Source organism: Pimephales promelas, chromosome 17 (genome assembly GCF_988280905.1).
Source record: "Pimephales promelas chromosome 17, fPimPro1.hap1.1, whole genome shotgun sequence".
Taxonomy (NCBI): Eukaryota; Metazoa; Chordata; class Actinopteri; order Cypriniformes; family Leuciscidae; genus Pimephales; species Pimephales promelas.
In genome coordinates, this window is record NC_142785.1 from 25,681,855 (window position 1) to 25,695,425 (window position 13,571).

General features: G+C 39.0%; 1 protein-coding gene across 25 annotated transcripts in view; it reads left to right on the top strand.

The window, feature by feature from the left end:
* Positions 1-13,571, top strand: part of rbfox3a (RNA binding fox-1 homolog 3a) — a 494,366-nt gene that overhangs the window by 451,608 nt on the left and 29,187 nt on the right. For 19 of the 25 annotated variants that reach the window (XM_089122270.1, XM_089122267.1, XM_089122269.1 and 16 more), the window contains 4 exons: positions 5,949-6,002; positions 8,572-8,664; positions 10,163-10,223; positions 11,898-11,951. In XM_089122270.1, the coding sequence (XP_088978396.1) occupies positions 5,949-6,002; positions 8,572-8,664; positions 10,163-10,223; positions 11,898-11,951 (262 nt within the window). The remainder of the gene's footprint in view (positions 1-5,948; positions 6,003-8,571; positions 8,665-10,162; positions 10,224-11,897; positions 11,952-13,571) is intronic. The other 6 variants (XM_089122274.1, XM_089122279.1, XM_089122263.1 and 3 more) reach the window with 5 other exon arrangements.

Sequence of the window (13,571 nt, forward strand, 5' to 3'; positions counted from 1 at the left end):
TAAAAATGTCACGGTTTCCACAAAATATTAAGCAGCACAACTGTTTTTAACAATTATAATGATAAGAATTTTTTTTGATTAGCATATCCGCATATTAGAATGATGTTCACTCACTAAGGACACAAACGTTTTCTTGGTGGAATGCAGAAAGTTACGATGGAACGCAAAACTTTTGAAAGAATGCATTGAAAGCATTGAAATTAATATTCATTTCATGTATACCTTGGGCCCTATTTTAACGATTTTAACTATTTTAGCAAGTAACTTTGTTGGCGGATCTCGGCGCTGTTGCTATTTAACCGGCGGGATAAATGACTAAAAAAATCTAAAAGGGGTTGGTCTGAAGTAGCTTCATTATTCATTGGTGTGGTTTGGGCGTAATGGGAAACAAACCAATAAGAGCGTCATATCACATTCCCTTTAAGAGCATGATGAACGAGGTGCGATTGTTCCATGGCGCAAAGCTTTATGCCTATTTTTCCCATTGTCATGGACACAACAATGATTTCCCTCGTGTTTTAATATTGTTCCTTAAGTTATTATAATAATGTATTATTGGCAAAAAGTAAAATGCATCTGTGTAGATGAGAGAATCATCTACAGTGTATGTGCATTTTTCACACTCTGTATTATGGCCAAGCATGCACGTTAAAATTGCATCTGAATGTACGTTCAACTCGCCACTGACTTTAGACTAGGTTTTTTCTGGTCAGTGGCGCAATTGTTACTCGAACTGCAAAATAGCACCAGGGATTGTTTGCGCTGGAACATGCCTCCTTTTTTGCGCTGAACCACCCAGGGAGTGCATTCCCTAGTTTGCTAGCGCGCGTCTGCGGAGGGAAAAGTCCGCTTTGCATGGGTGCAAAATACGAATGATGCATGCGTCAGTGTACAACATCAATTGCGCTGGATGCAAGATAAGGCCCCATGTCCCTTTAGGTGCTCCGTACATACAGTACTTACTAACCACAACACTTTTACACCATATAGTGCTTTAAGAGTATTTTATCAATTTTCTCAGACTCTGTTCTCTTGATTACATAGTATGAAGCCTCTTTTTCGATGTTAAGTCTTGAATTTGGATTACTCTAGAAAAAACGTCACAGATCACACTCATTTTCGACTCCAAGACAGCTTTCTAAACCATTTTTGATTTCTCAATTTAGTAAGATGGAAATTCAATTTAGAATAGCTGATAATGAAAACTGCAATTTTATGAGTCTTTTTCCTCATTCGAGTACACTTGCCTGGACCATAGTCAAACAAAGAGCGACGATTAAAAAGCTCCATTACCCAACCTTATTTGAGCCCCATTTTATAATTAGAAAAAGACATCCAAAGCAATTATACAGATGAGTATGTGGATTTAATGCTAGTGTATGAAATTGGTTTTAAAGCACCACCATGACGATTCCACACTGAGGCTGCAAAATTGTCCAACTCCTCCCATAATACTCGTATTACTGCAGTGATATGAGCAATCCTACAGCTCACTGCATGCAGCATACTGTATGTATATACTTGTAATAAAAATATCCCTCCACCACTGGAGAAAGTTAGTGTTAGATTAAAACAGGTGCCTTGTTATTCTGGATTAATAGACCGTCATTCCCCTTGGTATATCCCATAGAGGTTTGAATCTTCTAAAATGTTGATCACCCAAGGGAAGGCAGAGGTTTACCTAGAATCTCAAACAAGAGTAGAAACCCCATATGGTTTTTAATGGGTTTATAATGAATACCTGCTTGATTTCCAAACAAAACTAACTTAATGTCACACTACTGACTCGCTTTTTTAAGTACTCTCCCTCCGTTTGCACATCGTTTGTGACTAGCTTCAAACGACTCTCGGAAAGCGTTTTCCCAACCTATCAAGTTTGTGGACCACCAGCAGTCTCACACTGCGGTCTCCCATTGATCCTAATTTCATGTAGGCCTAGACTCTTATTAAAGCTCTGCTGCGTGGCAATGGTGATGATGGGGCCTATGGTGACTAGGTGTGATTAGTTCAGTTTTCCCAGAGATGACTACCCTGGGAAATATTTCAGCAATACCATAAGCCCATTAGGGTGGGTTAAAACCATTAGCGTCCGCAGACTTTGTTTAGAGTGAATTGTCTGCGGTCGTGAGCAGGTTCATGCTGAGATGCAAATGCCAGTGTTTGAATCTGACTCTGGTGGAGTGGAAAAAAGCATCTTAATTTGAACAAATGGAGGAAATCGTGTCAAGTAGCAGATGTTTGGGTTTGTCTGTGGAATTTGAATTGGGCTGGAAAAACAAGCGCGGTAGATCAAGCAACAGCCGGCCAAAATGAACTGCGAGGCGTCACTTTTTTTTCCCCCGCGTGAGATCTGAGCAGCGCGCACATCCTCCTCCTCTCCGCAAACATGCACATATACGGTCCGCCTCGGATTTTCCCCACGGCTGGGCGGATGAAAGGCGGCTCTTCTTAACCTTATTAGTGACCTGGGCCCTCGATCAATCCCATTGAGCCATAGGTGCCTGGAAGGCCTATTTCTCCCCTGTTGTGCTGAAATGAAGCCAATGCGGCCTGCTTGACAGGGTAATTAGTTTTAATGAAATAATACAGCCATTTTAGACAGCAATTAAAACCTGCTTTCATTCCGCCCATTAGGGGAACTTAAGGTTTTGCTTTCATTCCTCCACGTTCTGTAATGATCTCCAAAGCCGGCCATGTTAAATGGAACGCTTAAGCGCCGTCAACCCTCCGGGGAGAGCCGGGCCGGCCGTCATTCCTCTCCGGCGACCGCCAAAGTGGAAGAGAGAAATGCAAACAGAACCTTTATCACATGTGTCATTTTGTGCGATCGCTCTTAATTGCTGTCCCACGCTTTCATATAAACAGTCATGCTTCCCGGCACATTTATAGCAGTCCACCCTGGAGCTTCCTGTGTCTCCTGCTTCCATCTAACCAATTATTTAAGCTTGTTCCAAATTACTTCTTTAAGAAGCTGTCTCCTCCTTCGGCTAAAGCGCCGGTGACCTTGCTTTGGCATGTTTATTTATTTATTAAAATAAACCTGCTTGAATTCAAGGCCTTGTTGTGGAGCTCCCTAACCAGGATCCCGATTAGCATAAGGCGAGAGAGGTTAACATTGTAATGTTCTGCATTACGGGCAGCGAGGGTGGTGTTTATCACCCCTAATCAGGCTGCTGCCTCTTAAAGGGATACTCCACTTTTTTGGAAATAGGCTCATTTTACAACTCTCCCAGAGTTAAACAGTTGAGTTTGACCGTTTTCGAATCCATCCAGCCGATTTTCTGATATTTAAAATAATATCAGTAACCAGACAGTTTCTGGTCTCATTGACTTCCATAGTATTTTTTTTTTTCCTACTATGGAAGTCAATGACACCAGAAACTGATTACTGATATTCTTCTAAATATCAAAAAATCGGCTGAATGGATTAGAAAACGGTAAAACGTTTAACCCTGAGGGAGTTGTAAAATGAGCCTATTTCCCCAAAAAAGTGGAGTATCCCTTTAAGGGTTCACCTTTTGGCCACAGGGAGCGACGTTCAGTCAAAGACCAAGAAAGTTTGGGCTTCTTTCCTTGGCGGCCAGTTTGCAAATTCATATGCTGCATTCAACGGCGGAAAGAATCTTCCAGACAAAGCCATATCTCAGAGGGAGTGGTCAGAGCCTCATGGCAAATGCTAATTAGAGAATAAAAATGAGAGATTGGGCGTTTCAGAGGGCCGTGAGAATGACAATCAGATAAAACCACAGAACGGAGAGCAAATAGCTGGAAAATAATAACCGAAGTGACAGGTAATTACGAGGATGGTATTCGTCAATGAGATAATAAACAAATATATGGTTTATCATCAGCGATGATGGCTGCTCTATATCCAATTATCCTTTTTTTAATTGAGTCGGGTGTTTGGTGTTAAGTCAAGCCAGAAATACCCTCTACTATGGCTTCGGCCAGCTTTTATCAGTCAAAAACACCACAGAAAATAACAAGCCATATCGTGTCATTAAGAGCACTGGTGCATACACAGCAGGGTGCTTCTGTGATCTTTTGAAGTTTGCTCCCATCAGCAGTATGTCCTGCTCGTTCCCAGAGTCCCGACCCAGCCGAGAGCTTCATGTTGCACAATTGGTTAGGCAGCTACAAATAAAAGCCTTCAATTAAATTCACATCATAGGACCTGAGTTACTTTTTCAAAAACGTTCCTTTTTATAATTGATAGAGTGATAGTTGTGCAAGCAATGTTGTGTGTCATGTAAAGTTGTTGAATTAATCAGTTGAGTGCATGATTAATAAGTGATTCACAAAAAACAGTAACTTGTCTTTTTTTCTTCCTGAATCGATCAGTGTTTTGAATTAATCAAATTAGTGAATGATTCATTGGCTCATAAAGACAATAGGTGTATTTGACTTTAAGTGGTGCTGCGCAGACCGATCGGTGTATGACAAAGAAGCACCACGAGATCGATTCAAGAGCACTGGTTTGCGCAGCATCGCTTCAGGTTGAACACAGCTAATAACTTTTTTTTTTTTTCCTGAAACGATCTGTGTTTTTACGGTTGATTTGGTGACTTATACATACAGAGAGTCACTTGTTTTCTTCCTGAATGAATCAGCATTTTAAACATATCAAATTAGTGAATGATTCATTGACTCACTCATTTAGACAATAAATGTGTTCGTCTCGAAGCGGCGCTGCGCAGACCGGTCGGTGTATGACCTCAAAATACAGTGAGAGCGATAAGAGAGCAGGCGGACCATATGCATTCGAAACGCTTTTGATCGGCCTGGCATCGCCCCCTTCAAGTTAAACACACCTAGTAACTTGTTTCCTGAATCAATCAGTGTTTTGAACAAATCAAATTAGTGGATGATTCATTGACTCACCCATAAAGACAGTCATTTTTTTAATTCCTGAATGAATGAGTATTTTTGAACAAATCAATGTAAATGATTAACTGACTTACTAATAAACAAATAGTAGCAAGTGGTCCAGAAGTTAGTTGTTTTTGAGTCACACTAAATTAATTTGTGTTTTGAGCAAATCGAATGAGTGAATGATTCATTGACTACCTCTTTCACATACTTTAGGCAAAAAAATAGTATGTGAAATACTAAAATAGTATGTCCAAATTCACAATCTTTATAAAAAAGTAAGTAAAAACCATGCATGATAATGACTAGATGACAAATGTGGTACATCCGGATTACATTCATACTACACACATTAGTACTATATGAGTAATTGCTTGTCTAAAACAATTACGTACTCAGAAAGTGTGAGATTTTGGATGCAGCCAGTCACTTCTTTGTTTTTTTTCTAAATCAGTGTTTTGAACGAATCGTTTGAATGAATAATTCATTGACTCACCACCTTCTTGTATAACAATTTAACCTGCAGAGTCACTGAAAAATCCCAACTACAAATATACAGCATGGAACTACTTGTTGTTTTCAATGTATTTATCGTAAGATGATGCCTACTATTTCACTTAATGTAACAAAAAGGCCAGTTGCAATGTTTAACTACTAAATTAGCATTCCACCCCAAACATAATTTCAGTCAGTTAACAGATAGAGAAAGTAGCAAAATATGCTTTATGCTTCACTTTCCATTTTAAGAGACAATGCAATTAGTTGTCCTATATTGAGTTACATTATAATGCATTTAAAGTAACCCATTACTGATCCGTTGTGTTTGTCAGTATCATTTGATAGCAGAAGTGATGTGTGAAGGGGTCTGTCTTGCATGTTCTTAGCTCCAGTGAAAAGGGTGGGTTTACTATTTTAGCTCCCTGTGCAATCAATTGCTCAAGTTTCCTGACAAACTGCAGAAGAGATGAGTTCTAATTACTCCTTCTCTCTCCCTTTCTGTCTTCCTTTCTTTCTTTCTCCCTTGTCTCTCCTCTTTATTTTATTTTTTTTTTCCTACCCATCTCCTTTTCTCTCCACAGCAATTTGGGAAAATTTTGGATGTGGAAATTATTTTTAACGAGCGGGGCTCTAAGGTAAGTCAACTGGAAGAGCAGTTCTTTGTCACTTCATACTTCTTCCTCCCTACAGGTCTCCTCTTCCCTTCATGAGCCGAATAATTACAGCTCTTACACAGCAGCCGCAAAGTGACTCAAACGTCACACTCTCACACTCGCTCACACTGAGCCGAGACACGTTTTGGAAAGGTAGCTACTTTGAGAGACAACTGAGTGGTTTCAGCTGAGTACAAGTTAACTCGCCCAGTTATAATTCAATAAAGTGAGTGTCTGACCAGTAATTCTGCTCTTAGAGTAATTCTGCTCTCAGAGCTGTCCTACTAATAAGATTCAGCTGTTTAAGTCTCCAGTCTTGCGCTGGAAACGGGTTATATATAGCCATTCTTCCATATAGCAATGCTGGTCTCAAAGGAGGGTGACATTTTGCTGAGGAGAATTTCTTTCACCTCCTCCTAGTTGATTCACAGGGGTGAATCTGCTCGAACAAACCGTCACAGTGTGCTCATTCTAAGCAATGTACATTATTAGATCGCTCAGAAATAGCCTGTTTTCTACTAGTATACCTCAGTAGCTCTGTTCCAAAACCTGCTGCCTATGGATGTAGGTGTACTTGATTCACAGTAGATTTCAATAGAATTTGACATTAGCATGTTGCTAAGCTGACTCATTGTTATGCGAATGACAAAGCATATGCAAATATTAAGGGAAATAATCAACTTTTAATTACAATAAACATATTCTTTTCAGTATTACTGTGATCAGGAAAGTGAGGCTCACATGCACTCATACTGGCCTATGAAAGTTACACTCACCCCCCATAACCTCAGTGGCATCCAAATCAACTCACTCCCACTCCGAGCGGGATTCGAACCATAGCCTCTGGAGTCGGCTGTGGTTTTCTGTGGGCTTTAACCTCTTGTTAAAGCGCCCGCCTCCCAGGCCAGACACCATAGTTCGAATCCCATTCAGAGCAGGTTGAGTCGGACATATATAGGATATATAGAGTTTATGTGTGTATATATATATATATATATATTACGTATATTAGGGCTATCAAACGATTAATCGCGATGAATCACATCCAAAATAAAAGTTTGTGTTTACATAATATATGTGGGTGCACTGTATATAATTATTTCATATATATATATATATATATATAAATACACACACATGCTTGTATATATTTAAGAAATATTTTCATGTATATACTATATATATTTATATATAATTTATATTATATATAAATATAAATATTTAAATAATATTTTTTTTTGTAAATATACTTGCATGTACGTGTATTTATATATATATACAAAATAATTATACACAGTGCACCCACATATATTATGTAAACACAAACTTTTATTTTGGATGCGATTAATTGTTTGACAGCCCTGATATATATATAATATATATATATATATATATATATATATATATATATATACATATATTTATTTATTTATTTATAAATTTACATAGACATATATATAATAGCAGTGTTGATTGCTATTATATAATGTATGTTACATGAAATTGCATGTACAGATTTTTAGACGTATTTATTACAAGCTGCATAATTGAGGTGCCTTTACCTTTTTGGAACAGCCTCTGTTCCTGTGATCCCTTAAAATACTGCCTCTGTAGGCAGCTCACTAGGTTTTGGAACAGCACGTATTGTATGTTTATGTTATTCAAAAGATAGCGGCTCAGCTTTCTAGCTGTGCAAGCTAATTAAATCCGTGATAAAAGGGGAAAACTACAAGCGCTATGTTGAACACAGTAGCGCAAAATGTCAAAAGGATTAATTTTGCGCCCCATTCCTTTTTGATTTTGCTTTTTCCTCGCAGGCCAAGGACTCCTGGGCTGGTCTTTATTCATGCCAGACACAAGGAATGGAGTGTCCATGTATGCATATCATACTCACAGGCCTCCCAAAGCAATTACCAGGCCGTACTTGCATAGTGTGTATGAACTAAAAGACCAGGGCTTGTTCCACACTCTTGTTTGCAGTGCATACCTAATAGCTGTTCCGGATATGGCGTTTGGGAAGCAGTTGGCCATAACTCACTGCTGACAGCAGGGGTGGGGGTGCGGGGACAGAGCAGGCACTTCCCAGCTAGAGCGCAGGACTGTGTGCATTAACTTCTGAGCCTCAATGTGGCCTTGGAAATATTCCATACATTGTTTATATCATTTAAAGACAAGGACAATATCTGTGTTTATAAAGAATGACAGTTTGATACTTACCGATATGCTTGGAAAGACTCACTATAATGTACACATGCACACATGCCAAATGTTTCAGTATGACCAAATACAGAATTCATCACTGTTGAATGTAATCCCAGAATGCTTTGTCTCTCAATGTCTCTCTTCCAGTAGCTTTCACCCTTAAGTCCTAATCTCACTTCTTACTAATGGATAGAATTTGCAACCCTGCTGACTGTGACCTTTCTCTCTTTCTTTTTCTTTCTTTCTATCTTTCTTCTTTTCTCACTCACTTTATTTGTTGCCCATTCAAATATCTTGAATCATCCCATTCATTCTTTAATGGGAATCCTTTATGATCACATCATCTCAGGGTTTTGGTTTCGTAACTTTTGAAACAAGCGCAGACGCAGACCGCGCACGGGAGAAATTAAATGGTACAATCGTAGAGGGACGCAAAATTGAGGTGCTTTCCTAATCTAACTATCAATACCCCATCATCCCCATCCCATGAGAACACAAGAACTGTCTGTTTGATGAAACATGCATGCAGCGTCTCATTTGATCGCATTGCATCCCTACCGCTCACTTGCTGTCTGCATGCTGCTCGTTTTATGTGTCTTTTTGATTTTATGGATGAATATCACTTGTGACATGTAATAATTATTGTATTTGATGTGCATGCCATCAGATTTGATCATTTCTGCTTTGATGTGTATGTGCAGCTGGATATAAAAAACAGCTTTTGAACTTTTTATCATCACTTACAATGTGAGTTAAAAAAAAACCCTGTATAATCCCACTTGTTTATCCCAAACATCTGAGGTGTATTTATCCATTCGTATGTCTTACTAGAGGACTTCTCTCTCTTTTTTTTTCTCCCTCTTCTCCACAGGGCTATTAAGATTTTCTATAGGACAATTAAGATAATTCATGTAATGCACAAACAATACATAGACCTATATATCAAGGGAGAGTCGAGGCCAGTTGTTTCCTCAAGCTAAATGACCTCCATGGGCCCTGTGGAATGGAAAGCCATTAACGCTAATTAACATGAGGGTGAAATACTAACATGGCTTCTGTTGCCAGCGGCCATGTTTAAATTCCTTTGGCGCCTCCCAACAAGCTGCTTGGCCTTTTTGTGTGTTACTAAAGTGCCTTTAAGGCAAGTTGGTTCACTCGGCAGCCATCTTGGTAATGTCCCCGAACAGCTATTTTCTGTGTAGGCAACAGGCATGTACATACAGCTCCTATATACTTGAATGGGGAAATGCCGCAACCTCAAGATTATATATCAATATTATTATAAACTCTGACAACATGTTGGTTTTTAAGCTCAAATGTGTATATATATAGGATTGGTTCATTTAAAGTGCATGTGCGTTCTAGGATAAATAAACCAGCCACGATTTTAAGCTTTAAGATTTGATTAATTTTCTGGTGTTACGCATAACCAGAAGACCTTGTACAATATGGCTCCTCCTTCCTGAGGTTAAATTTAGTGCTCATGAAGTCACCGCCTCAAGTTTGTGGTGTCTGGGAATATGTAGAATTGTCTAGACAATGTGGCAGATGAAATTTCAGAGAAAGCCTCAAGGAAGCTCCCACAGCTTGGCTAGTGGGGAATTCCAATATACTCTGGGTTTCATTAAAGCCCATTTTCAGAGTAGCTATGTTTCATTACATGTTGAACCAGATGTCATCATCCAGTTCTTCTACAAACAGCCTGGATTAGATCCTACATCCAGCAGGAAAACAGAAGATCAGAGCTTGATGGATCGCTTTCATTTTAGCATCTCATCATTTTTCAACTGATTAGCATGCGAATGTAGCTTCTTAATTGTTTTTTTTTTTATTTTTTTTGCGGAGAAGCATGAACCAGATTTTTGTCACACTCATGCCTGTGGAACATACACGTGTTCTGATTTGTGTTTTGCTTCTCATATCTGCTTTCTTTGTCACAGGTAAATAATGCGACGGCAAGAGTAATGACAAACAAAAAAGTGGCCAACCCCTATACAAACGGTAAGAGTTTTTTTTTTTTTTTTTTTTTTTTACTTTAAATTACATTAAACACATTCAGTTGACCAAAATGTAATTTTACACTTAAAATTGTGTGCATTTCATTGCATTAGATAACAATATGTCAAAACAAGATGCATATGAAAACTGCCAAGATGGAACCAGATTTTTGGTTCGTATTGCAATTTATTTTAACCAACTAGTCCTATTAAATCAGTTCTCCTCAAATTATATCCTTTATCACAAATTTAACTATGAACTAAAACAATAACAATGAAAATTTTCATGACCATAAAGTCTTGAAGAGTAAAACCAATTTTGAAGAGTATATCCTATATAAATCATGTAAAACCCAAATCTTTTTGTATACTTTTATATTTTGTTTTATGTTTATAATACATTTAAAACCTAGTTGTTGTGTTGTGTAAAATTAATATATATATATATATATATATATATATATATATATATATATATATATATATATATATATATATATATATATATTGTGTTGTGTGTTCTTTAAAATCCCACTTTGATATTTAACCATGATCAATTACTATGAACATGTTTCATTATTCACAACACAGTATCCAAATGCTTGATCTGAATTTTGGACTACTTAAAAACTACTTTAAAATCCAATTCTTTATTTATTTATGTTTATAAATAATCATATATAATTAATTATATATTTTTTCCATTTAAAAAAATGTTTTTGTGAAATATTTTGGTTCTTTAAAAGAAATTACATCACTGTAAAAAAATATTGTTGGTTTAACTTAAAAAAAAAAAAATAAGTAACCCGGTTGCATAAAAATTTTAAGTTCATTGAAATGCGTTAATACAATGAAGGAGATTAATTTTACCACCAGAAACTCAAAATATTATATTATCTGAACTACATATATTATCTAAGTTGATTTGACAAAAGAGAAAATGTTGTGATTTCAAATCATGAAAATATATATATATTTTTTTTTTTTACAGTGGTTTGATACTTTATCTAAATGAATTACCCAAATTCTTTTGGGCTGCGGTTTTAAACTGCCATCATGTATAATATGAATGATGCAATGTCTACTTTGTGTCCCACTAAAAAGGGATTATAGGTAAAGAGCGATCTCATCCCCTACAGCTCTCTTTATGCTGTTCAGGAGCTCCTGGGGGAGAGCTTAACTGAGAGCTGGCTCATTCAGCACAGGGGTCTTGGTGGGGTCCTGAGCTCTTCCGCTGATGCTCATTTCCTCAGACTGCAATAGAGAGAGAAACAGAGAGGGGGAATGAAAGAATCAAATATATCAGCAGCAGTGTAGACCCCCCCAGCTCAGCCACAGCCAATGGGGAGTGAGAGGAGGCTATTTTACAGCCCCCATCTATCACTGACAGCACACCGGACAGCACTCACTACTCTCTTGCTCTCCGTCTCTCATTCTCTCGCACCCTATATCGCTCGCACTCTTCCCAATGCCCTGATACCGCCGCCCTCTAACTCCTTCCACTTAATGTCACCTTTTTATAAAGTATTTTTCTGTCATTTCACATCCCTTCCCACATCTCCCCCTTCTTTATCCGTTTCCTTTGAGTTAGGCGAAAGATCGAGAAACAAACACTCCACAGGTCACGGCGATAAGCATTCGGAGCTAATTCTCTCTTCCCCTGTGTATTCCTCTACAGGCTGGAAGCTGAATCCAGTGGTGGGAGCTGTCTATGGTCCTGAATTTTATGCAGGTAAACTGCATTTGAGTGTTGTGGTCACAGGGTCCCGCTCGGATACTTGCTTTGATTTAGTGTTCTTCAGATGTTGTTTGATTTCAAAGAGGCAAGCGCTTCAAAGAGACACTTAAGAAATGATTTTAAAACGACGCCCCGCTCTCCCATCATCCACGATGCATTTGACAAACCAATAATCAGCCAGGCCATCATTTCCCACTGAGATGAAACTGTTTCCTGAACCGCAGATTAGGGAGCGTCTTTGTTTGACTGACTTGTTGTCTTTCTTTGTGCTGTTGTTTTCCCTCTCGATCTTTGATTTCTTTATTGCCGTTGGTTCTTTGAGCCCTTTGCATCCTAATGAGGGGGAAATGGTATTACAGTATTTCATTTGGAAGAAGTGCTGAGCACATAGCAGCTCTTTAACGGCCTGCCTTTTTGCTCATTAGACTAAAATCTGTTCATTTCAGGACAGCTTTACAGCAAAACTCTAAATAACCATCAGTGACAGAAAGCAGTCGTTTATCATTTTTATCTGACTTTTTTCCTCTCCCTCTCCCCCTCCCTCCCTCGGTTCTGGCATGCATAAACGCACAACCGAACGCAGCCGTTACACGATTCCTCTCGATCGAATACGCACAATGTGCATATGTAGAGCGCATAAAAATGCTAATATGCTAGGCAATCCGATGCACGTAAAATGTTTATGCATGCTTTGACCCAAAGTATGCTCTAAAACATGCATGTGATTCCTTCATACCTCCCAATCGGTACATACACCTTCCCAAAACATGCCATCAAATCAGATTGCATATTCCTAACCCCACCCCTAATCCTAAACCTACCAATGCTAGGGGGGGGGGGGTAATAATTTGGCGGGGGGTCGAAATTCGGCGCAACACTTGCACTTCAGCAGCTCAGCTTGGGGAGCCGGTGTCGCTTGATTTATTGGATGCTAATTTTTCAAGTCGTCTTAAAGTTCGCCAAGCCTAAACGACACCATATGCCTCCTCTGTTCCCCAGAGGGCAACCAGTGGAGAGGATGCAAAATGGAAATAAGATATAGATTTCGCTTACTAAATAAGGAACATTCCGGAATGCCCCCCGCCCCCCTTCACACGAAATAATTATGACTGCATTTAATGTACTTTGTTGGGGGAGGGGCGGCGCTGAAATCGGATGTAAAGGTGATTAATCACTGTTTATCAGTCCGAGTTTCTGTGCGGGAGATCAGCGGAATTGGGCACCATAAATCGTGCGCTGCTGACAGCGCACTCCGTCTCCATTCGTCCGGGTGCTACAGGTTTATTGTCCTCAAATCCCATTCAGGAGAATGACTGATGAGGGCCGCCGACTGCCTGCTTTTAACCTCTTCCAGGGAAGTCGGGCTTCTCTCTTCCCCGTAAGACTCCCTCCCTGGCTCTCATTTCTCTACTCCTCTAGCTTTTCACAGCCTTCTCTCGACATATATCGCTAATTCTATTTCTCTCTTCATCTAAGCCTGGGGTGTTTTCCGTCTGCCCTTTTCTTACTCACTCTATCCTTAAATCTCAATATCTTCTGTCTTCCCTCGGTCTCTCTCTCTCTCCCTCAGGCTCTTAACTAGCACTGGGTAGCCAAAGCCAAATTAGAGATCCA